Source organism: Mixophyes fleayi, chromosome 1, assembly GCF_038048845.1.
Source record: "Mixophyes fleayi isolate aMixFle1 chromosome 1, aMixFle1.hap1, whole genome shotgun sequence".
Taxonomy (NCBI): Eukaryota; Metazoa; Chordata; class Amphibia; order Anura; family Limnodynastidae; genus Mixophyes; species Mixophyes fleayi.
In genome coordinates this window covers 68514389-68540504 of record NC_134402.1, presented here as the reverse complement: position 1 = coordinate 68540504, position 26116 = coordinate 68514389, and the positions used below count along the sequence as shown (strand labels likewise).

General features: G+C 39.0%; 1 protein-coding gene across 3 annotated transcripts in view; it reads left to right on the top strand.

Moving 5' to 3' along the window:
* Positions 1 to 26116, top strand: part of SGCZ (sarcoglycan zeta) — an 840489-nt gene that overhangs the window by 751827 nt on the left and 62546 nt on the right. For all 3 annotated transcript variants that reach the window (XM_075196209.1, XM_075196215.1, XM_075196204.1), the window contains one exon: positions 7546 to 7633. In XM_075196209.1, coding sequence (XP_075052310.1) covers positions 7546 to 7633 — 88 coding nt within the window. The remainder of the gene's footprint in view (positions 1 to 7545; positions 7634 to 26116) is intronic.

Here is a 26116-nt window from a genome sequence, read left to right as displayed (position 1 = left end):
GTATGGTGAGACATCACTCTACTTGTTGATCACAAAAGGCGTACTGTGCCAGAGATTTATCCCTCAAACAGAGATTTTTAAATGAGTACATACAGCACTGTGCATTGATTTTGAGCCAGACGTTATCATTTGCACACCAATTCAGAATTCTATTTCATGTTACATTTGCATTGGATTGCCACAACCAAGAGCTCTTTTGTTTCAGAGACAGCACATAGTACTGTTGAATAATTCATACATCTTGCATTCCAAGAAAATAGGTCTTTGATTCATAATACTTTTTTGCTTATAGGGCAAAATAAAAAATGCAGTTTAAAGAAAGCTAAATTAAAGATCAAACTAATTTAAAATAGATGGCAACACTCTTTAAATCTTACAGCTTATAATGTATAGTTAACACTATAGTAAAGACTTTATTAAACATTATAGTAAAGATTGAACTTAAAATGTCCTCTCTAACCTCTAAACAATACCAATTTCATGTGTGACTCTCATTGGGTCCGTGCTCTAACAGAACTGTTTTTTCCCCAAATTTGAATACAAATCCTGTTACATGCACCTAATAAACATCTTCAGAATATGCATGTATCTCACACAAAACACTGCAAAACTTTTAATTCATGCATAATCTCCAGCATAGCAACATATTGAATTTCATTCTTACTGGTATTCCCCTGTCCAGACAGTCACTCCTAAAAACCCATTTTGAATGCTAGACTAAGTTTCCTTGTAAAACATGCTTCTCTGTCAGTTGCTACATTGTTTTCCAATCAAAGCTAGATTAATGCTTTGGAGGGCCTTGGGTACTTAAGAAAACGGGGGACCATGGTCTAAAAGAGCACAGTGCTCCCTTGATGTTCTTAATTAATGATAGTGTCCCTTTGAATAAAATAATAGGGTCTCTTGATAATCATTATTAATAGTGACCCATTGATCTTAACAACAGTGATTGAAATAAAAAATAGTGCCCTCTGGTTTTTGTTATTAATAATAGTGCACCTTGATGACTGTAATTAATAAAAGTGCCACTTTGATTAATGTAATTAATAAGAGTGCCCCCTTGATAAATATAATTAACATAAGTGCCCCCTTGATACATATATTTGATAATAGTGCTCCCTTGATAAGTGTAATTAATAATAGTGCCCCTTAATTATTGTAATTAATTATAATGCCACTTGATAAATGTGATGTATAAAAGTTCCCCTTTGTTGAGTGTAATTAATAATAGTGTCACTTTGATTAATTTAATTAATATGCGTGCCAACTTGATGATTGTAATTAACAATAGTGTGCCTTTGTAATTAATATATGTCCCATTTTCATAAATGTAGTTAATAATAGTGACTCCTTTATTATTTGATCAATAATAGCGCTCCCTTGATAAGTATAATTAATATTGTGATTGATTGTGATTAATAATAGTGATTAATAATAGTGCCTCCTTGATAAGTGCAATTAATGGTGCCCCTTTGATGACTTACATAAGGGCTTCTGCTTCTTTCTTCTCTCTTCTGTTGCTGCACTGTATGCAGACTCCCAGTTCCCTTAAGTGGCATGGATGAAACATAATAGCACAGTGATGCTAGGGCAGGGGTGGGCAAACCTGTCCTCAAGTGCCATATCCAGTTCATGTTTTTAGGATTTCTGTCTGTAGAAACAGGTGGGATAATTACTGACCCAGCCAAATAGATTAACTCAGCTGTACATGATTAAAGAAATCCTAAAAACATGAACTGGATATGGCCCTTGAGGACAGGTTTGCCCACCCCTGTGCTAGGGGAACCACGAGCCTCTGCATACATTCACTTCTGGGACCTCTTTCAGCCGGGGCTGATAAAGCAGTAGTAGTTGCTGTCTTAACAGCCCCAACAGCACCTGTTCCTGATGCTGCCAAATACACCTCCACATACACCACCCCTGAAATGGGTGCCCCATGTGAAAGAGGGGCCCGGGCCACATGCCCCCTTCCCTCCCCCCTTAATCAGGCTCTGTTTCCAATATAGAGTACTTCTAACATACAAAGCCACCAACCTACATATCTTTCATTGTCTCCAAATATCTCCCAACTTGACTTCTTTGCTCTGCCTCAGATCAGAACCTCTTGTTCACACTCATTAACTGTTCTTATTCTTGACTACAGGAATTTCCATGGGGTTCACCTACTCTGTGAATCCCATACCCCGTACAACAAGACTTTTCTCTTGCCTCCACACCTTTAAGCTTTTCCCAAAAACTAACCTCTTTAGGCAAGCTTATCAAATTCCCAAACTATCTTTGTAATCTCCCTAGGCTATATCACCTGCCACTTCCTCTATACAGTTTACACAAACTTGCATTTATTCTTAATATATACTTACCCATCTTACCCACAAATCAATATTGTTGTATGACTGGATCATATATCCACTTTTTCCATTTGCAATGTGGCTTAACCAAAATGCAATATATAGCACTTATCCTCATGTGTCAACCCCTATTTTCCTATAGATTGTAGGCTTTTGAGCATGGCCCTCTTACCTTTATGTCTGTCTGTCTTGTTTTATTACTGTGTTTGTACACAATTGTGAATGCTGCAGAATAAGCTGGCGCTATATAAATAAATGTTAAAAAATAGATAATGAAGTAAAAACATCTCTATAGATGGAATTTATGAATTGATACAGGAAGTGCCATTTGTTGTAAGCATCTGCAAATTGTGATTCTTGATTGCACTCCTAGGGCCTGAGTCATTAAGGGGAGTAAAGCATAAAAAAGGAGTAACTTTGTATCTGGGCAAAACCATGTTGCATTGCAGGGGGAGGTAAATGTAAAATGTAGGGACAGATTTATAGTTTGGGTAGGGCTTGTCCTAGATCAACCTTAAATTTCAGTGTACAAATAAAGCTATTAAGTATTTTTGTGCTAGATGAAAAAACAGCCAGTATTCAAGTTATGTGCAAAATAATAAACTAATTGCACCCTTTGCATCGTAGCATGGTTTGTCCCAGAGAACATTTATTCCTTTTTTGCCTTACTTTCCTTAATGACTCAGGCCCCTAGAGTCTTAGAACTATTCACCTGCACTACAATTTCAATTTTGACCTTGTCTCCTCTTATATGAATCTCTATCCACTATACTGTAAATTCTGTAAATTTAGTTTTGGCTCTTCTAGCTCTTCAGTTTCCATTCATATTGAGCTCTATGACATTGAAAAGAATTTGCAAATTGCATTGTGCAGATCTCTATGAACAGTGGTGCTTATTTATTATATGTATTTCCCCACAGGTTGTTCTTCTTTATATTCCAGTACCTGGAGGTAAAAAAAAGAATAATTCGTAAAAATAGTACAGTTCAGCAATTTTCTTACAACTCAAAAGTGTTTACTTTGCAAAAGTGGAAAGGTTAATACCAAGCACCGTGGTACTTTTTTAATGCATAATAGTGCATATTTTCATGCACTGTTCATAAATTGTGCAGTCCAGAATTTTAACTTGCACACATCACGCCCCTTTGCAAAACTTCAGGTCGGGTTGCTGCAATGTATATCTACTTATCACATTGGAGGACCATCCTCTGCCCTTCTGAGCATGCATGGGAGTCAATGCATATGCAGTGGACCCCCCATTTAGACTTTAAGGTCTGCTATGATAAATATCTCAGAAGATCAGAGCTGGGGCACATAGCCACTGCATAGACTGCTCTGATGGTAGTGATGCCCTTGGTGCAATCTTGTGATGCATCTGCACAGACACTTTGTGTAATTGCATGTTTTCATAGAAGCAATATAGCACATAGTGTACAATTCTTGCAAATTCAGCTCTAAGCACTGACTACTGTTACATTTTGCTTTTATTTTTACCCTAATCTTGCTTTTATATAACTTATGCATCAGAAACAATACTATCTTTATTTAAAGCAGCAGTTCCCTGACCAAATCAGCAGTGTTTAAAATGAAACTCTGTCGCTCCTACGAATGTTGTTATTAGTTAACATTTTACCATGTGTTTTTCTTCAGGATGCTATTAATGATTTATGATATCTGGACTTCCATGGCAACCACAGTCACATGATACACACTTCAGTGAGCACATGGCTTTTGAACACCCCTCTGAGTTATATCTGTACTGGGACATTTCCCCCCCCCCCCTACCCTTTTGCCATCACATGACATGCTGAGAGCTGTGAGCCTGTGTAGCAGACCGACTGAGTGTTTGTTTGCAATCATTTTGTTTGCCAAACAGTGAGCTTTGGAAAAGGCTATAATAATCCATAGTAGCATAGCTAATAAATTAGATGAATGCTTCAAAGGTACTCAATTAGCTTTTTAATGAAGAAGAAAAAAAATCTAAGTGGGATTGCTGCTTTAAATACACTGGTGTATATACCCTTTAGGATGTGAACATTCATGAGCCAGGCCCCCTTTGTTTGTGTTCTACTACTACTATTCCATCAACCCCTGTACCTCTAGGCCTGTTCCCCTAGCCCTGTTTCTTGGGCCCAGGCCAACTTCATCTTAGACATTACTATCAATTTTACTATCTGTTAATAATTTAATCTGCATTACCAAGTTATCTGTGTGTAATATGTTAATTAGTAGATGTCTGGTCTTTGTATAATTATGCTTAGTTTAATAAAGTATTATGTCATGTATTATGGATCGTTGCTGCCTGTGTATCGAATGTTACTGTAAATTTCATGTATGGCGCTGCAGACCTTTTGTGACACCCTATAAGTAAATACAATTATAAACAAGTAAACATAGTAGTTGCGTGCAGGAAAATTAATAGATAACATCATCATGGTTTTAAAGTATAGTTTTTTTGTGTTTCATTGTTAATATCTGGTCCTCAGTGCAACCACTATTTATGTAACTAAAATTACAAAATAAATTAAAAAAAAACAGTGTATACTATAACCACTGGCATTATAAGTAAAAAGTCAAATACTTTTTGCCAATCATTTAAAAATCTTGTGCACAGAAATAAAATCCTTTTGCATTTTAACTCTGCATTAGGGGCACAGTTGTGTTTGCATCATTATGTATATGAACTACTGTAGTCCCCCATCATACAAAGCAGACAATATTATGTCTGCTTTGGATGAAAAGTCGGAAGCAAAGACATCACAAAAGAGGAAATGGTTCTGGCAGGTCTTCCTACTGCACCACTCAGCTGGAAATGAGCCTAGATATAGTTAGATTTAGTTCTCTAAATGAAATTAAAATGACCCTACCTGACCTCTGCCCTACTCATGATTCTGGTGCAGACGCAATTTAAATTAAAAATATAAATAAGTCATATATAAAAATGGACAGCTTGTATTCCAGTAGGTTTTTGAAACAACCCTGGCCTTGGTGTCATGACACTCCCCGGTGCCACCTTGTAATTTCCCACTGCCTTGATAATATTGTAACTGTTTCATATTTGTGAGCAGATGGTTATAGGGAACAGAGCTGCTTTAAAGTGCACCTATCTCTAACTGCCGTCTGATTAGCCCATCTCTAGAAATGACCCCCATTGTGTAAAAAACGTTTTATTTTCCATTCATGCAATAAAATTAATTTTATTATGGTTACAGTAGAATGGACATTCTTTTTTTTTTACACTGTATGTAAATAAAAGAAGCCTGAATCTGCTAAACCGGCATTTAAATAATGTCACTGCAATAGAGGAGGAAGATAAAAAAGTAAACATACAAAAAAGTAAGAATGAGGAAAAGGTGCTCTAACAACGTACAATACATTAAAGTAAAGAGAGTTATCTTCTGATGTCTTGGCCCAAAAAAAACAAATACATTTACTAATTTACTTTAACAATATTGCTTTCAATGCATCTATTACATGTAACATAAATCCACATTGACATTGTGTGTTATTACAGTAATGTTATAATATTCACCAATTTAGCAAGCATCTATACATATTATCATTAGGGGAAAATAGCATCAAAGATATTTGTGTCTAATTGGCAGTGGGGAGAGAACAGCATGCAAACTGGTCACTAAATTATCGTAATTATTATTATTGCCTCTAGTGCTAACACTTTATTATGGTTAATTTGTAGTAATTTTAAATGGACATAATGAAGTTGAAAATAAAGATTATTGGTAATCAATGTCACACGGGGCAAGATTAATGGTTTCAAGGATCCAATGAATCAATATTTATATGTATCTGGAGGAGGCGGTGAAAAATAGGCAGCATACACACATTAATTCCAGTGTGTGTGCGCATCATTAATACTAATGAATTCCCATTACACAGTCTACACAGCGTGTTTCGTTATTCAATGCTTTACTCTACATTGATATATTTTTCTTTACCCTGGTCAATATTTAAAAGTTGCATTTAACCAATAGAATTCAAATATCAATTTTAGTAGCTATTAAAATTATTGCAACATTTATAAAATATTACTAGTAGTAGTAGTAGTACTATTTATTTGCATTACTTATTTTAATACAATATCTACTTCAAAGTCTAGATCCTGGTTCATTATAACTTTTTATTAGAAAATATTAACAAAAGCAAGAAATCTTCTGTAGCATTTTTAAAGGGTGTGGATTGATGCTGTTGTTTGTGCATGTGCAGGATCTCAACACAGTTCTGACTATACAAAGAAAATGTAATGAAAGAGATTTATTACCGAAATCACTAAAAAAGGTAGTACTGTAGCCAAGCTTTTATGAATGGAGAGCCTATAATCCAGACATTAATGAAGTTGATAATCATAGCAAAAAAAGCGACCAAATGTTCCATAGTTTCCTTGCAAGTCCACTAGTAGCTCCAATATAATGTTCACCGTTATTTCACCATCATCATTTATTTATTTAATTCCGCAGCGTAGTACAGAAAACTCACTCACATCAGTCTCTGCCCCATTGGGGCTTACATTCTAAATTCCCTAACACACACACAGACAGACACACAGACTAGGGTCAATTTGTTAGCAGTCAATTAACCTACCAGTATGTTTTTGGAGTGTGGGAGGAAACCGGAGCACCCGGAGGAAACCCACACAAACACAGGGAGAACATACAAACTCCTCACAGATAAGGTGGGAATTGAACTCATGACCCCAGTGCTGTGAGGCAGAAGTGCTAACCACTTAGCCACTGTGCTGCCCATCAATGGACAAGTGCCACTCCCAATCAATCAGCCCACAGAGTAAATTATGAGTAGCATTATAAGAGTAACTTTGGGAGTCCCGGGGAGGGTGCACTTCAGATTTATTTAGCTTGGGTGAGAGAGTGCACCTCCTCCCAAAATAGAGGACACCACTTTGATCTCATTTCTTTATAATTAGCATATAAGTGTGTAACTCGTATTCAATGAGAAAATTGTACCATGTTTTCTTTAAACATACTGTATGTGTTTTAATTGTTAGTGACTGTATATTTAACTGATGATTAGAATGTAATTTAATTTTGAAATAGGGAACCTTTAACAGTAAGTACAACTTAAAGCAGAAAAAACTAACAATTCCCATTTATTCTCTGAAATGTTACATGTAAGTCAAACATTTGTGTATTTTTTATCTTATTATTCTGTATATATGTTGCAGGACAGTGCGCTGGTATTACACGCTGACAGGAATGTAACAGTGAATGCACGAAATCAGAACGGGCACCTTACAGGACAACTGATAGTAGGTGAGTTTTCAGATAATCAAATTATTCACAGAAATCCATGTTACTAATTTTTCAGTAATACATTTCATGTTATAAAATGAAGATTGCAGAGCTCAAATTAAGGCAGAGAATAGTGTATACTCTAGTTCTATATTGTGAGTTAGTGTAAATGTTTGCATAGTTAAACTTTGATGTTTGAAAGGCTAATATGTATATAAGGCTAAAAATATAACTTGACTATTACATGATGTTGGCTAATTTCATACAATATTTATTGTATAACTAATTATATTACATGTATTTTTGACACAGCAAGTACCGCCAGCCAAACATTTAAAATCTAGATCCTAGACCATCAGATGTAAAACTGTCTAATTGTTCATGATTTCAGAGGCTTTTATCTTGTGTATCATTAATAGAGGGAAAATATTAAATTCTGTCCAAGATGAGTGGGATAGGAGTAAGACAGGGATTATTTGGAATTTTTACCCAACATTAATGATTTTGGTGCCTGTACCAGGCTGAGCTTTAGCACATAGAGGAAGAAAATATTATTATGTCAAAGAGAAACAAGGATGGAGGAGTTTGAAACTGATTGTGTGAGCTCTCACTGTAGCAGAAACTGTCTAAGAATGCACAGAAAACCTTATACTAGGTATACACTGGCCCGATGATTGCAAGGAAAACCTCCAATCAGCCGACATCCGACTGTTTGGTCAGATATCATGTGAGTGTGAATAGTGACACGATGATCTAAAGTCATCCCAAAGTGCCGATCATCATGTAATTTGTTTGGTCATACTGTTTAATATTTTCCGACCAACCACCGACTGATCATGTAGTGTGTAAGCACTCATGCTCAGGATCTCCATAGAGTTTACAGAGTAGTGTCCTCTTCAGCTGATGCTGGTGATGAATGTACTGATGAATAAATGTAGAGAGTGCTGTAGAAGGAATAATTCATTTGTTCATTCTGAGACAGAATGTTTCGTTTCAGAGTCACAGAAGCTAATGAAATTCGTTAGGACACGTGGATAGCTATAGCAAGGCGGTTTTAATCAGTATGACAATAATGAATGAATGAATGAATATTGTGCTGTCATTCTCTAAAGACTAGTGGACCAGATGTAGAGCACAGATCTGAAAATAAATTGTGTCAGTGCGTATACATGAATCGTCAGACTGATTGGACTTTCAGCCGTAGGTTCAATCGTTTGAGATAACATGTCAGTCAGAAATATGTTCAGTGTTTACCTAGCCTTACTGTGTATAACTTATAATATATCCAAGTTGTGTCTATTATACAGAAGAAGGCTACAAAATGTCCTAACTTTCTTTCTTTTGAGACCGTCTGTATTAAATACTTAATTAAATTTTAGTTAAAAAGGAATTTTTTATTTGAATTTAGCTATTAGCTTTAAGGGTGACGTTGTTGGTGCAAACTGGCTTACTATAAGGATTATTGGTAATTTGACATACACAATATAGATACCTGTATATTTGTGAAAAAATGCAAAGGAGAGTCAAGTGAAAAGCACAAACTTGCTGTCATAAATAGCTACACCTGGTTTTTTTAATTTTGTTTTCTTGGAAGGTTAAAGTTTCAAAGATGTTTGGAATGTGTCTTGCTGGAGATAAATCTACAAAAAGATTTTCCTGCATGTATTTTATCTGAGCTCCAAATTTTTCAGCTTCAAAGAGGATTTTGATTCATTATGTGTAACATAGTGATGAGCTGTGTATATATATATATATATATATATAAATATATATATATATATATATATATATATATATATATATATATATATAGAGTAACAAAAGGAGGCATTTAGCTGGAAATATACAGAAAAAGCAGGGAAGTAGAGTAAAACATTTGTGCAGTAATGCACCTAGAGTGAAGACTTATGTATGAAAAGCAATAGTTTAAATTTGGTTAAACTTACATGATCTGAAATCCTTCCTCTCAGCAAACAGACAGGGCGTGTCTGGTTGTGCAAACAGAGGCAGTGATGGGTGTTTTCTTTTAAAGAGAAGGTGGGTGTGTCACCTGTCCATCAAGCTAAGGCTGGGGGAGGAGCATCATGTATAAAAGCTTGTATGTTTCATGCGTTCAGGGAGACCAATGCTGGGTGAGCTGGCTGGTCCTGAGAGAGAGCTGGACTATGTATAGCTAGTGTTTAGGGTCTCAAACATTTACTATCCTGACAATAAAGCACCATAAAAAGGAAGTTGTTGTTCGCGTGTGCTTCTGCAGTAGCGGGCTCTTGCCACAATATATACATCTATATCTATCTATATCTATCTATATATATATATCTATCTATATATATATATATATATATATATATATATATATATATATATATATATATATATATATATATATGAAAACTATACTGAGTAACCAATGTAGCTGTGGAGAGTGACCTGACAAGAATGAGGGCCTGTTAAAACATCTCATGCTATCCACTCAACGATTTTGTGCTACACTCATAAATATAAGGGCGTAATTTGGGATTTTGGGGGTTTTACAGCTTTATTTGGCATTTTGAATTGTGCTATGTGTGTAATGCAAATATAGTAGTATTGCAGGCCAAGTACAGTAAAGTAGCAAGATATACAGTGATCGCAGTATATTATTGTATAACATTACATAACATGACTATTGAAGGTTGAATAATAATATATGATAATGATTATAAAGGAATAGTACTTTAGATTAGTCCCATGCTGCCAGGTGCTGTACCAATCTTAGGCCATTTAGGTATGTAAGCTGAGGTACAGCAACAATATTTTCACAGATGGGGAACTGTATACTCAAGCAGGTTGTTTCTGATTTGCTGTTGAGAGTATTACTTATTTTCACTCCTGAAAATACAGCTTTTTCAGGCCCTGCTTTTAATTTTTCCAATATATTCTAGAAGATAAATAGCACCAAACTTTTTTTAGGGGGGAGGTAGAACTTCCCAAATGGAGGCCTTCCAAGTCTTTTTAGTGGCACCATCTTCACTGAAAATTTAATTGAGATGCCTTGCTGCCTCAGTGCTGAGGTCATGAGTTGTATGTTCTCCCCATGTTTCTGCAAGATACTCCTACAATTCAAAAACAATCTTGTAGGTGAATTTGGCTCTGATGTAATTGACCCTAGTGTCAGGGCCATCTTTTCCATTGGGCACGATGGGCAGCTGCCCGGGGGCCCCACGGGCAAGGGGGCCCCATAGGCACGGCTCTTAATAAGAATAAATAATCCTGCAAAAGAAAAAAACCTGCAAAAAAAACCTACTAGGGTCACTGAGCAAGTACATCTATCTATCTCTATCTTTATATATCTATATCTATATCTATATCTATATCCGTCTATATATCTATATCTAGGGGCCCTGGTGCACTGCTTTGCCCGGGGGCCCATAATGTTGTTAAGATGGCCCTGCCTAGTGTGTGTCTTTGTTTAATAGAAAATCCTGTGATGAACTGCCAGACATCACTGTTCCAGATGTTATTACTGTGTAATATATTGGAGCTACATAAATAAAAGGATAGTAATAGACATTATTGTAAGATGTAATTTTATTTACAGTATTTTCCCTGAAACACATGGCTATAGCATAAATGCAACCCTGCTCAATTACATATTGGGCAGCACTGGTAAAGTCATACATTAACTATTTGTCTTGTCTTCTTGTGACTGTTCCTGGAGGGAAAACTGTTGTATGCGTGGTTGTTGTCACAAGGGACTATATATTAGTGCAAAGAAAATGTGTTGTATCTTTAAATTTAATAGCCTACATCCTTAAGGTGCACCTGAGGTGTTTACAGCTCTGTACATTCATCTAACCCATCTACCAAGTATTCGATATTTCAATCTAATTATTTCCTTTTTTTATTTAAAGGATCATTGGCGTTTTCTTTCAATATTTATATATTTATCCTTGTCTTAGAATAAACAAATATCCAGGTTACACCAATCCATCATGTTTATTTTACATATACTGTGTTTATATATCACATCTTTTAATGTAATATATCCAATTGTTTTTAGAAGCTTTTAAGTCTTTTGTGTATGACACATCACTGGGTATTTGATACATCTACTATACCAGTGTATAAAATATTTTCACTGGTTGTAGGATTTATATTATAAACTGTAGGATTGTCTTCACTCGAATCTTCTATTTTTTGCTAGCGTATTGCCATCCTTCCTTTGTTATTTTATACAGAACCGAGAGACAAATGTTTGTTAGATCCCTCTAGGATGTTTCCTCTTGTGTTAAATAATGTGCACCCACGGCTATGCTCCAGTACTTTTTTAAATCCGGGTATAGCCCTGGCTATCGGTTTTCAGCTGTTTTCAGCATTACATGAATTTGTATCCATTTTTATATGTTTACATACTGTATTAAGATAATCTAGCCAAGTGCAAATACTTTCTACTATTTAGAAACATGTACTTAATTGATGCATGAACCATTTTATATATTGTGATAAGCATGGCAAGCTAGTGATGCTTACACAGGTTTTGATGAACCACTTTGCTGCACTTTATTCAGAGATCTCATGATGGTATAGTCAGCAAGAGGTGTAGTTACAGCAGTCAAATAAGCAAAAACATTTTACAATTTCCCATGACCCTGCTTCAGGCTAGATATCAAGTTCCCTCACTAGACACCAGTCACTGCCTGCCATTGGTCGTCCCGTCCACAACACAAAAACAGCTATTTATGCTACCTCCCCAGAACTTGCTAAACCAGTAATTAATTACACCCATATCATCATTAGTTATTTATACTTACAGTTTTAATTCCCTAACACACACACACACACACTAGGGTCAAAAATTTGATAGCAACCAATTAGCCTACCAATATGTTTTTGGAGTGTGGGAGGAAACCGGAGCACCCAGAGAAAATCCACACAAACATGGGTAAAAACATACATACTCCACACAGATAAGGTCATGGTCCTGGAATTGAACTCATGACCCCAGTGCTGTGAGGCAGAAGTGAAAAGTGTGCAGGATTAACGCTGTCTGCAGCATCAGCCTGCAGACTCCTAGAATAACCGTCAGTCTCTCCTTTAAGAGTACTTTGGAAACTACCCTCTTGGCCGCATACCTCTCCCCTTAGTATCACCAACCTAGGTGATGCAAATACTGCAGGGAGCACATATTTTCAGGAGAGAGCATAGCTCTCGGTCTATCTTCCACGGTGAAGTAGAAAGGCTGCATTGTCCTCTTTGTTCATTTGCATTCATTATAATGGTGCATGGTCTGTCACCAGGGTAAATTCCCTACCCAAAAAATTATACGAGAGGGCTTTTACAGCCCATTTGATGGTGAGGCACTATTGTTCAACAGTCCAATATTTTTTTTTTCTAATCAAAAGTTTGCCACTGAGATACAAGATGGGTTTCTCCTCCCCTTTTCTGGACAAGCTTTCTTTAGAAGCTCTCTGAGTGGAGTAGCCTGAGTGGCAAAGTTCTCCATGAACTGGTGGCAGTATCCTACCAAGCCAAGAAATTTCCTCAGTTGGGTTTTTGTATATGGCTTGGGCCAGTTCTTCACGGCTTGAAGTTTATCAACCTATGGTTTGACTTTTCCCCATCCAACTACATAGCCCAGGTATTTTGCCAATGATATAGCCACATTTGCACATTTCTCGGGATTGGCAATAAGGCCATGTGCCCTTAAAGATTCTAACACAGCCTCCACCTTGGGAAAATGTGATTCCCAATATGGATGACTATGTTATCCAGATACACAGTAGCGTATGTCCACTGAAACATTGCATGCATTCCATGTAGCCCAAAGACAACAGCTTATATTGGAATATGCCTTCAGGCGTAGAGAACGCAGTTTTGGGTTTGGCAGAGGCTTACAGGGGTACAGTATCTACCAATATCCCTTTTTGAGGTCTAAAGTAGTCAGCTATTCACTTAAGTTCTCCATTAGTTTGTCTATTCATGGCATAGGGTAAATGTCAATTGGGAGACCTTATGTAAACATCTAAAGTAATTGCAAAAGCCCAATAGTCCTATTGAACTAGTCCCATTGGGACTACCATACCCCCTTATTACCATACCCCCATAAGTATTTGGGCCTGCTGTGTAACAGCCACATTCAGCAATGCCCCAGCTCCTTCTGCTGCATAGTGGCCACATTCACCTAAGCCTTTAAAAGATCGTCCATTACAGTTTTTGGCGTGTAGGAAAGCAAAATGTTGCTTTTTTAAGCATAAATTAACAGTTTTGCTTGTGAAAAAGGATTTACGTTACCTGTACATCACTCTTGCAACCATTAGACAATTTTATACATTTGCTTTGTGATCAAGGTTTGCATCACCTATACATTCGTAGCAATTATATTTGTAGCAACCAGATTTTGTACCACTCACCACCCTGGATTTGCTGGCTGGGTGGACAGAAGGATCTGGCTGTCCTTTGAATATCCCACGATGACACCATGTGTCATATTTAAATAAGAAGACACGTCGTGGTTACGCGCAGCTGCGTACATAAAGTGCCAATGCGGTACCGCAACATCATGGATTTCCCTTTACACCCCATAGGGTTGCGAAGGGAAATCCACAATATTGCAGTAAAGGGCAGTGTGCAACTGCGCGTAACCACAATCTGTCTTCTTAATTGAACCCCCCATTTGTGATAAGCATGATAAACTGATATTGCTCCCACAGGTTTTGCTGAACCACTTTGTTGCACTTTATTCAGAGTTGTCAGGATGGTATAGTCAGCTAGAGATGTAGTTCTGGCAGTCAAATAAACAAAAGCATTTTATAATTTCCTGCAACGCTGATTTTGGCTAGACATCCAGTATGTGGCAAACTGCCCTTTTTGCCACTCTATATATATGTGGGTTCTTGCGATGTTGAACATCCCCCTGATGACAACCTATTGGATGAAATGCATGGGGTGGCAATCCATTTGACTCTTAATCTCTGACTCATGTCTGCTGCTTGTTCTCTAGCTTCCTGGTAGTTTTCATCTAACCAGATAAGCTGTTTTAATGTTCTCCATTAGGTAATTATTTAATACTTCTTTGTTATATTAAAAAACTTGGTTTGCAGTATTACACAGAATTGTGTAGCTGCTGGAGTCCAACTTAAAAAGAGATTCAGCTAGTTTCACTCTGGGACTTTAGGGACAAGCTCTACAGGATTCCCAGATAAGCCTATTTAATTATTCTATTGGTATGAAGTCACTCATACATTTATGTGTTGAGTCCATTAACACTTGTATATTCATCTACATGGGCACATTTTTTTCTATATTTGTTTCCACCAAAACTACACCTAATAAAAACAACAAGTCATTATATAAGTTAATTTGGGACATCACTTAATTTGTGACTTTGTAAATTGGTACTGTTCAATTGGAATTTTGTGGGATGTTCCATTGCACCCAAAACTGCAGCACCAGGACCTAGGAAGACCAAGCTGCACTAGTAGGGGGTAGACCACCCAGGCACAATTTTCCACTATGGATGATATGCCCCAGGGTGTCAGGGGAGCAAGCCCGCTTCAGGTCCTTAGGGATAACAGATGGGCAGAAGTACTGTACATATCTGGTGATACTTGTACTTGCTGTACTTATTTGGTGAGGCAAGTTTGAAGATTAGAGGACAGGAACTTCTGTCATTTAGAAGAGACGTGTGGAGCTAAAGCTGATGGTCTAATCAAAGCAGGGGTAGATAGATTCCATTTTTTAGCAAGTAGAGACCTTCACGAAGCAAGGAGAGAAGGCTGATGCAACTATAGCATGTAATAAGCAGCTTAGGCAGACAGCCCAGACCGTAAGGGACCTACCAGAGTTGGATTACTTTACTTGCAGGGTTTAACTCATGGCATCAGAAGATAGTGTTTCTTGATAACACTGCAAAATTATGCATGCCTTGCTTCTTTAAGGATAATGCCCTTCACTTGTTTGAAATGGAACCTCAGCAAGACATCTCTAGGGTCCTTCTCTGGTACCGATTTGGGCTTAGGCATTTTGGGGACTTAATCTATTTGTAGGTTGACATTCGAATCTCAGGGTTGAAAGGCAGTAAAAAAAATATCCACCCCATTCTCCATTATAGGTGAATAATGGGACCAAGCTTCCAATTCTGTCCTAGGATGTCTCTTTAAGCAATGGCAATTTCAATATTAAACTGAAGATGATGTTACAATTAGAAAGAAGCTAATGGCTTTTGAAAACATTTCAGTGAACTACACTGAGCGAAATAATTAAATATCAGATTTGAAATCCCTTTTTCAGACATATTTTCAGTAGGCAACACTTCATGCTACTTCTAAACTTAAATACACCTTCCCCAAATGGTTTGCAGCATATATAAAGCTACCATACATATATTTTGCTACCATAAACTCCAACTATATATATATATATATATATATATATATATATATATATATATATATATAAAAATGTGTAAATGTACTGAAATATGCAGGTATCACAAAAAGCGGTGTTGACTGTATTGTGTCCCACTAGAGCTGCTATTTAAGACTACGGCCATAAATGTTTTACCTAATGACATACTTTGCTTTGCTAATTGTGTTGTACATTTCTGAATTTGGAATATGTTTACAAGATAGGGCTATACAGGTTTTAATGTTTCATTTCTGTATTTTTGTGGATTGAGCTGTACTGTGCAACAATTTCTCTAAGAAAATGGATTAAATATGTCAATTTTATTCTAACTTGCAGTTATTTAAAATTCTATTGTATATTGTGCTGAAAAATTAGTATATATAATTTAATAAAATGACAGCTGAATTATTGCTTTAATACAGGTCATAGAAATCAAAGTGCTTTTAATCAAGTGGAATATCTATAATAAATTGTAGTAGCGTTGTGAATATTACTTATTCTTTGTGTTAGGCTAGTGAGTTTCTAAATCCTTCCTGCACAATCCACTTATGTTATTTCTTATATTGTCTATTGTGATGGTTGCAGACTAGGTAGCACTAGTTTGCAACCTGTTCAGTCCCTGGAGCTCGGGATCCTCCCAAGCAGCTCAGTGTTGGGCTAAGAACACTCAACAAGGAGTGAGTATGAGGCTATAGTGTGTCTTGCAGGAGTCATGAGGTCTGAGAAGACAGCTCTGAGAGGAGCTAAGAAGATGACTCGGTGGAGGGGTAACAAGACAAGTGAGGGGCTGAGGCAGGTGAAAGAAGCTGCACAGGAGAGGAACTGCAAATTGTTGGAGTTAGGCAATTGGTCTGTTCATTGGTTTGCACAAGACAGGAGTTCAGAAGTGTCTGATACTAGAGAGAGAGGGAAAGGGAAAGATCTATAGAGAGAGATGACAGTGAATGGCTGAGGACTGAACCCCGGCTATACAAAGACTTTGTACTCATTTCTGCAACCACTAAAGAGAACTGGTAAGTAGCCTAGCTACTCACTGGTTAGAGAGGGATGGAGAAATGATTTATTGCCCTGGATGGGGTCTAGGTGTTTGTTATTTTCAGGTACCTTATTACTGATAATGAAAGCACTTTAATATTTGAGTTTGCTGAATGAGGATCGCTATCTTGCACCTAAACTCTAGGAACTGATGAAAAGGCAGCTACCTTTGACCTAATTCCATCATACTATGTTACATATAATCTGTAATTTAGTTGCACTATGAATTATACCATGCAATGCATTTGTAAATTCTGCATTTCAATGAATGTATAGTCTGTAATGGTCATGGTCAATTCATTCTGCTCTGTGATGTGGTTGGAATAGGGCTGGGAAGACTTAAGGAAATATTCCACTGTTGAAACATGCAAAATGTTGTGGCCAAATGAAGAATGAGTCAAATATTTTGCAGAACAGTTTAAAAAATGTTGCTCATCTATACTACACAGCAAGAGCTCCATATTACTAGAATGATTCCAGAATTCATGTAATTTATTATAGTATTAACCACAACTCACACTCGTAATTATTTTTTTGTTTACACTGAATTATCTATACAAAATAACCCCCCTTTCCTTACCAAATTTATTATACTACAAAGTCTCTTTTTCAATTTCTCAAAATACACAGCAACCCAAGGTTTATTCTCACCCCGATTAATTATACTACCTACAATATTAAGCATCAATACCTTCATATGTTTATTTTTCTCAGCTTCTAACCTAATTTAATTTAATGGACTGTAGCTACCCTATCAATTACACTACTAAACCATGCACTCTCTCCAGAATATATCCTAAAAGACATGTAGCACAGTGGCACTGTAATGTGTAGAATATTTTGCATTAAAGGGTAACCATTTTATATCACCAGCCATATAGCGTGAATACTGTTTTGTGTAGTATAGTTGTTCTTTTAATTGTCAGTCTGCGTGTACAATCTATGAATTAGACAACAAAACCCTGTTTTATTAAAGTTTCTGAATGAAGAATTCAGCACATGAGACCTAATATCTGTAATTTCTAAACAACATGACAAAGGGTGCTAGAAATCCCTGTGAAATTGCATTTTTATGTTGAATTGAATCAAACAATGAATTTTTCTGATTTCATTCTGAAGTGGAATGAACCTTCAAATTTTTTAAGGTCATCAAAACTTATCTTTCGCATACAATTTATGGTTAAGTTTCATTAAATTAGAAAAGATAATAAGTGACAACATTAAGCAATTCAATTAGCAGTGGATATAACAGTCCATGCATAAATGTGCTTATTAGAATATGGATACATGTAGCAGGATTTATTTTTTAAATAACCTAATGACTTAAGGACTGTTGTCAAAACTCCAATTCCATTGACATTTTAAGTGCAATCATGAGTATTGCAATGTGTAATGTTAATGGAGTTTGCCAACATAGTGACACAATGTATGTTTCAATGCAAAGTAAATAACTTTATTGAGCATTATTTTTACATCCAGTTACATTGTTAAAATTTAATAATTAGGCTGGTGAACCATGGAAAATGTGTTACAGTATTTATTCCTTTAATATGTTTACCAACAATTATTTTAGACAGATATACAGACTTCTAAGTCCATAAAAGGATATTACAATTTTAGATCTCCTGTATTTTTCCATCTGACATTTAGACACATCATTACTTTTAAATAGCCTATGCTATCTTGTACGCAAATGCTTCAAAGACATAAAAATCAAGAGAGATTTTAATAGAATTGTGTAGGTTTAATGTAATATCTGCAAACCATGTCCTTTAAAATGCAACACTGATTGATCAGCTGAGGTTTCTTAAGGACTTTGTCTATTTTATTGTATGGTAATAATAATTAAAATTCAAGTAAACATAACATTTTTAATGATGTATACATGATAATATAATTTTGTTATTTGTGTTTAATGAAAAAAATCTTCCTCTCGAAAAAAAGAACATGCAACATTTTTTATTTTTATCTGCAATGTAGATGCTAAATATGCCCAAAAGTGAATTGCCAAATTGTGATTAAAGAGCCATGAAACCTAAAAAATCGATTAAATGAGTGTAATAGACACCAGACTCTTATAAATGATCAAATAAATAATTAAACTGTCAAACAATATATCACCTCTATATTGTCGGAAAAACTATTCCTGACCACCTTTCCCTGCCACGAACCGCACTACACCCACTCGTGACTTAAACATTTACTGTAAGGGGACACACAGGATTTCAGCAGTCAATCTTGCAGACACCTATCCTTAAGGTGAGAGATCAAACTGGTCCCTTCCACAGCACAAGCACCCACTGCCAGCATCTATGAGGCCTGTAGAAAGCCTATGACTTAATTACCCAATTGTGCACAAATATGTGCTCTGATAGCTAAAAGAATTTTAACCCTTCCTACACAGGTAGTAAAGGGTTTAACACAGCCCAGTAATCAACCTCTTCCTAACAGGCATTTAGGCTTTGCATTTAGACTATAAGCTCCAATGGGGCAGGGACTGATGTGAGCAAGGTTTCTGTACAGCGCTGCGGAATTAGTGGCGCTATATAAATAAATGGTGATGATGATTAAGATGAGGCAGCAAATTTGTTTAGAGCAACTAGGACATCATTTATTAAATATTAGATTTTATATACAAAAAAATACAGTGCTTACAGATTATTAAAACAATTATAAAAGCAACAAATAAAAGATGACATAGAGCAAAACATGTAAAATAAGAAGAGAAAGTTTCAGAACATAAACTTACATATAAATAGTATAAACTGTAGACTGCTGATTCCCTCAGCTTTACACCATCCATTAATAATGTTAATCCTAACACTCTAAAACTTAACTATAATAAAGACACGACAACTTTGTAGTGGCAAATAAAATAATCTTTTTATTTATTTATTTTATTTATTCTTACCTATAAAGGGTGGCGGCGAGAGCGATTCAATCAGCTAACAACTAATATCTAAAACTGAACAGTGTATGGCCCACAGGCACTAACCACTGGTCCCAGGCACCACAGTCCTTTACGATCGGCCGGTGCTAAATCTGGCATCATCGTGACCACTCCCCTCTGGGCTCCCCAAGACATACGCGCACAGTGCAGGTCAAGGTCCTTTAACGGACCTCCAGCCCGCCACCCATAGACCTCACTAACTGACCTACTCTCCAAAAAAACTGCTCTATAAAAATCCAATTACCTTCCTCTGACAGGTGAACCCCATCATCTCTATACAAGTTACTAAAATTGGATCTTATTAAGGGGTGATCCACCACAATCCCTCCTAATTGCTGAATTATTTTCCTTGTTGCTCTATTTAATTCTGTCACCATCTCCGCTCGCCAGTTAATTTGTGGGATAATATTGGACCAGCAAATCGTAACTGAAGGCCAAAGCCTCTTAATACTTCTCAGGTCCTCTCTGAGAGCGATAATTAGGTCCAACAACTTACCTATGCCCACATCATTACCCACCAAATGTATCACCAACACATCTGGAGGGCCTGCTTTAGCAATTTCAGCAGACAGAAGTGGCATCAAACCTTGCCATCTCAGACCTCTTTTACCGATCCAACGAATATCAACTGGCCTTACAAAAGCATCTCTATTGTTGGCAAAAAATTATATCTGGCCGCCCAGAACACAAACGAATGTCCAACAATCCATATGCTTATCCTCTGAGTAGAGCAACCTGTAACACAGATAATAGGATCCGTCACCACCAGGTTCAACTCAGTCACCATAAACCGATAGACTCGGCACCATCAATTGAACTTTATAGCACAACTCCTTGCAGCATGGGAAAATTATGTGACTTTTAAGTGACTTTTAACGTGACTTTATAGAATAATTAAGTAAGGGGAAAAAAGTGTTAACCAAAATGAAGTTAAAAACCATAACCCCGGAGGCACACCACTAATCAGGCCTTTTTCGGAGGAAATAGATATCCATTGAGCACGACCCACTTGATCTGTTTTGGATCTAAGGATTTGACAAGAAAGCATGTTATCATCCAAAAACATATGCTTCAATGACAAGGCGTTACCCAAATTATGCTTAGACTGCGCCACTAACTCACTCACCCTGAACGCACCAAAGAAAGCGAGCAAAAAAGCTGAGCGAAAGAGCAACGACTCATAAACACTGCCTGTAATGAATGCCAGCGCAGACATTAGTTTCCTCAAGATATTCTTGTCAACCGGCCTTCTAATATCCTCCTTTCCTGGTTGCATTCAGGACCAACCTTTAAGGGCCTTAGTGACAAAAAACCCCTTAGTGAAATCAGTCCACCCATGAAGTTTGGCCATAAACGAAATTCCTGCCAGCATAGCCGCCATTAAAGTTTTAGAAATGCCCTGCTGATACTTAAGCCAAATAAAATCAAGCATGTCAGCACTCTGACCTGAGTCACACCGACCGCGCGACTGTAAGTACTGTCCCCATTGACGTCATGCAGCACGATATGCTCTCTTGGTGGAAGGGGCCAATGAAGCTTCCGTCAATCTTACAATACCTGCTCAACTACCTGCCAAACAAAGGGGGGACATGGCGTACCCGTAATGTCTGCCTGCGGAGCCAATTCCCTAAAACGTGTCCACTGCCCTCGGGATAACGCGTCCGCCACCTCATTCTCCTCACCAGGAACATGTCTTGCTCTGAATGTAATGTCATTCTCCAGGCAGCGCAACACAAGATGCCTCAACAACTTGATTGCAGGAATGGATGATGCGCTCTGTTTATTAATGCATTGCACTACGCCCAGATTATCGCACCAGAATACCACCTCCTGCCCTCTTAACAGTGACGCCCATAATTCCACCGCAACTACAATGGCAAATAACTCCAGTACCAGTAGGTTGCCAAGCAACCCTTTGGCCGGCCATGCCTCTGGCCACCGATCAACATACCATCTACCTTTAAAGTAAGCTCCAAAACCGACCGACCCAGAGGCGTCTGTTACTAACTCAAGGTGCTTACTAGAAACTGGTGCAGCCGGCCAAATACGAATGCCATTAAAGTTCCCCAAGAACCTTAACCACATCCACAAATCCTCTTTAACCTCCTTAGTTAGTGTAACCCGCGACATTCCCGCTGTAGCCAGCTGAATCTTTCTACAGAACATTTTCCCATAGGAATAATTCTGCAGGAGAAATTAAAGGAACCTGACAATGATTGGGCCTGGCGTAAGGAAACAGACCTTGAAGCCAACATAAGTTCAATTGATCTTACCAGCTTCTCCACCTTCTCCTGGGGCAACCTACAACAACCCTCCAATGTGTCAATCTCGATTCCCAAGAATGACAAACAAGGTAAGGGACCTTCTGTCTTGTCGTGTGCAACTGGTACTCCCAAAACAAAAAATAAAACCTTAGCTGCAAACAGTATGTCTGCGCACTCTGATGAACCAGCCGTTCCTATAAACAAGAAATAGTCCACGTAGTGAGCTACACCCACATGACCCGTTCCTGCCTGTATACACCAGTGCAAGAAGGAGCTGAACGCTTCAAAGAATGCGCAGGACACTGCACAACCCATTGGTAGACATTTGTCCACATAGTACCCATCTGGCAGACGGAAACCCATAAATCTAAACGACTCTGGATGTAGGGGAAGCAGGCGAAAAGCAGATTCAATATCCAGTTTTGCCAACAAAGCCCCTGCCCCAAAGGATCTAACTAAATCCAAGGCTTCCTCAAACGACTGGTAACTCACTGAGCTGTCTTCCACGGCTCTGGCATCATACACTGATTGCCCGTGCAGATGGGAAAGGTGCTGTATAAGCCTAAATTTCCCTATCGCTGCTATAGGAGGAGATGGAAAGGGGCCAGCCATGCGGCCTAAGTCTACTTCTTTCCGCACCTTCTCCTCCAAAATCTCTGGGAACACATAGGCCGAGCGCAAATTATTTTTTGCCTTAGCATTAACAATGCCTACTATGGGAAGGGGAAAACCTCTCTTAAAACCTGCACCTAAAAATTCCGCCTGCTTCCTATCCGGAAACAAGCGAAGCCACCTGTCCAGCTGCACCGTCTAGACCGGCGAACCTGCTTTACTGAGCAGGCCCTGACTCCCCCTTGCCTCTTCCTGCCCCTGGCCTGCCTTTAGTGCAATCACGGGCTGGATGGGGTCCTTTGCATTTGGCACAAACATGCCTGTACCTACATGCATTTCCCCTAGTGCACGTGCCGCTGTTAAAGGCAAGGCACCTGTTTCTGGTCTGCATTGGGGGAGAACTACGTCTCCCCTGCATGCGAAACCTCTGCGCCCTAACCTCCTGCCCTTCACTTTCTTTAGAACGTATCATCTCCATCCACGTCTCCACATCCTTACAATCAAAAGGAATGATGCGTTTCCCTTTGACCTTCTCCCTGAAGCTCTAATCATACCTCCGCCAAATGGAGCCTCCATCTCTTCTATAGATCCCTGTAATCAGGTGCAAATATCGCCAGACATCTACCGCCGCCTCAGGCCTAGTTTCCAAATACACCGAAGCAAAGACGCTAAAAGCCGTCACCCAATTTGGGAATGACTTATAGGCCTCCTCTCCTATTCCCTGTTTCTCCTTTGCTTTTTCCAGCTCTCTCTTGCCCGTTTTTGTTATAATGAAAATATCTACATATGCTCCTTTTCTAATCCTCTCTCTCAAACTCTTCCTAATTCCCGATGTCAGCGCCATATACGAACAATGGACTACCGGACCCTTACTACCGCTTTCCTTGACCGCAGCATGCGCTACCTTTTTCTGGCTCTTAGCCCCACTAAATTGCTCATTGAGGATCTTCAATAATTTCCGAGAACTACTTTCCTGATCATATGAGGACCCACTGCATATAGATGAGACACTTGTACTACGTGTAACCGTGTGAGACAAATTTACAGCACTCACCTTGCAAAGTGACCCCCGGACTTGCCGCTCCTTCCCGCCGAGGCGCCCCCTTTGCTGACGTTGCACTCCTTGTGGCTGACAGACGGCGTTTTCTTGATGCCGCCGGACCTTCTGCCAAGCCGCCAACATCCATTCCACTACTACTCTGTCTTTCTGGGGGACAAAGAACGTTAGTACTTGAACCTCTTGCCCTGTTCGCCGCATGCATGCGCTCCGGAACTACTGACCTAGGCATCCACCTCACATCATCTCCCTCTCCATAATTTCCATCGCGTGCACACGCCTGCTGCCGGCTTATATAACAAGCTCAGGGAGGCCTATGCGGTGATTCTGCTTCAACCGAGGGTCTATCCTGATAATACGACCCTCCCCTACCATACGGGTAGTCCCTGGCAACCCCTTGATGACAACATGCCTGTCCGCTGCCGTGGCCCCCCATCCTACTCTGGTATTGCCCCCCCCATCTACCTGCCTCCCTATACTGCTCTTCACAACTCTCAGGAGGTAAAAGATATGCTCCGTGCATATATGTTCCCTGACCTGGTTGAGGATAGAACGCTGGCCCTCCCCTCCCCCTCCCCGGCCCCCACAATGGGAGAACGCGCCGCAGCTGATAAGGCCCTCCCGGACCTACTTCTTGCTCCTCATACCCGTAAAAAACCTCTCCCCAGCCCGTCTGTGCACTGCTTGGGCGTTCATGAAATCACAGAACTGCTGTCCCTCATCCCTCAGATGACGGTCCTCGCCTCCCCCATACTCACTATCCAGGCTCTCTGCATAGTGCCCTAAATCCCAGTCATACAGATGACCAATACTCTCTTGATAATCATGTCCCCTTACATGAGTGACAGCCGGGGAATGAGAACTCCTCCTGTCCGAGACTCGATCCCCCCATCAACCACCGGCCGCCTGCCGTGCTGCAGGACCCCCTTTCCCCCCCCTCTCCCACTAATCCTGTCAGCCACCAACCCCCACTCCAGATCCTTGCCCGCTAGAGATACAGACCTGGACCTGGCGTCATGCCGGCGTCCTCGCGGTCCCAGCCCTCTAGTCGGGGACGGTGTTTCCATCCTCCATCTCAAAGTCTTACCTCTCCCCCTCACACCCTTTGCCACATGCTTCTGCCCATGAGACCTGCTAGGAGCCCGGCCGTGCATGCGCACAGTACACGCGGCCGGGATAGATGACCCCTCTACCGCCTCCGGACGTCCCCGACTCACCTCTCCTTGCTGCCCCTCCAGCCCCTCTGCCCCTGCTAGTACCAGGACTCTGCTCCCCAGACCCTTCAGGTAAGATGGCGGCCGCCATAACACGGGGACTAAGCGAGAGATCACTCTCGGCGGGGAGCTGTCAAATCACTAAAATGAGCCGGGGGACCCACGCTGCGCCTGGGGCGAGACATATCTCCCACAAGTTTGGAAGCAAATAACCGGCAAAAAGTGCTGCGCTAGAACTGTACCCACACAATATCAGCAATAACCAGCAATTAAATAACCAATGCTAACACAGAACAGAAATCAGACACAATGAAAACCACAGTTATTGAAACCACAAAAGCAACTTCAAAACCAAATAATTTCACTCAGCCTGACAAGGATCCGGTCAGCAGGAAATCCTGATGCAAAAGGAAGTTGCCCTGCCTAGCCAGGGATATATATGAAAACCTCCTTTCACTCCTCCCCCTAACATCCGGGAGCAGCAACTTCCTAGCACATTAACCCCTAATGTCCATGTCCTGCTTCGTGACAAGCAGCTCCGTTTATCTCCATTCAGCTTAAGGGCTTCATTCTTAATAATCTGCACCAAGAGAAATTGGCTTGGAAAACAGAAAGCTTATCAATGTTGATTGATTTCTCAAAAGTCTGACAAGATCTTGGATATATAATACAATCCAAAGGAGGAGAAGAAGAATAATGACCTAAATAAGCACTCCAGGTACGTATAGGTAGTGAATTAATACATATTATTTTTATTGGTATACATTAAAAATGGTACGTACAGATATACCACACAAATAAAAAAGCGAAATATAAAAAAGAGATTATAGTGTTGAGAAATATAGAGTTTAAAAATAAGTTGACCCAGTGGTGGAGCCGATCAGAGTTTATGATATTTCCAAAAGGAAAGTCACTGATATAGAATCTCTTGTGGGAATATACGGCACAAATTAGTCCATAAGTGTCAAAATGAAGTGGCAGAGA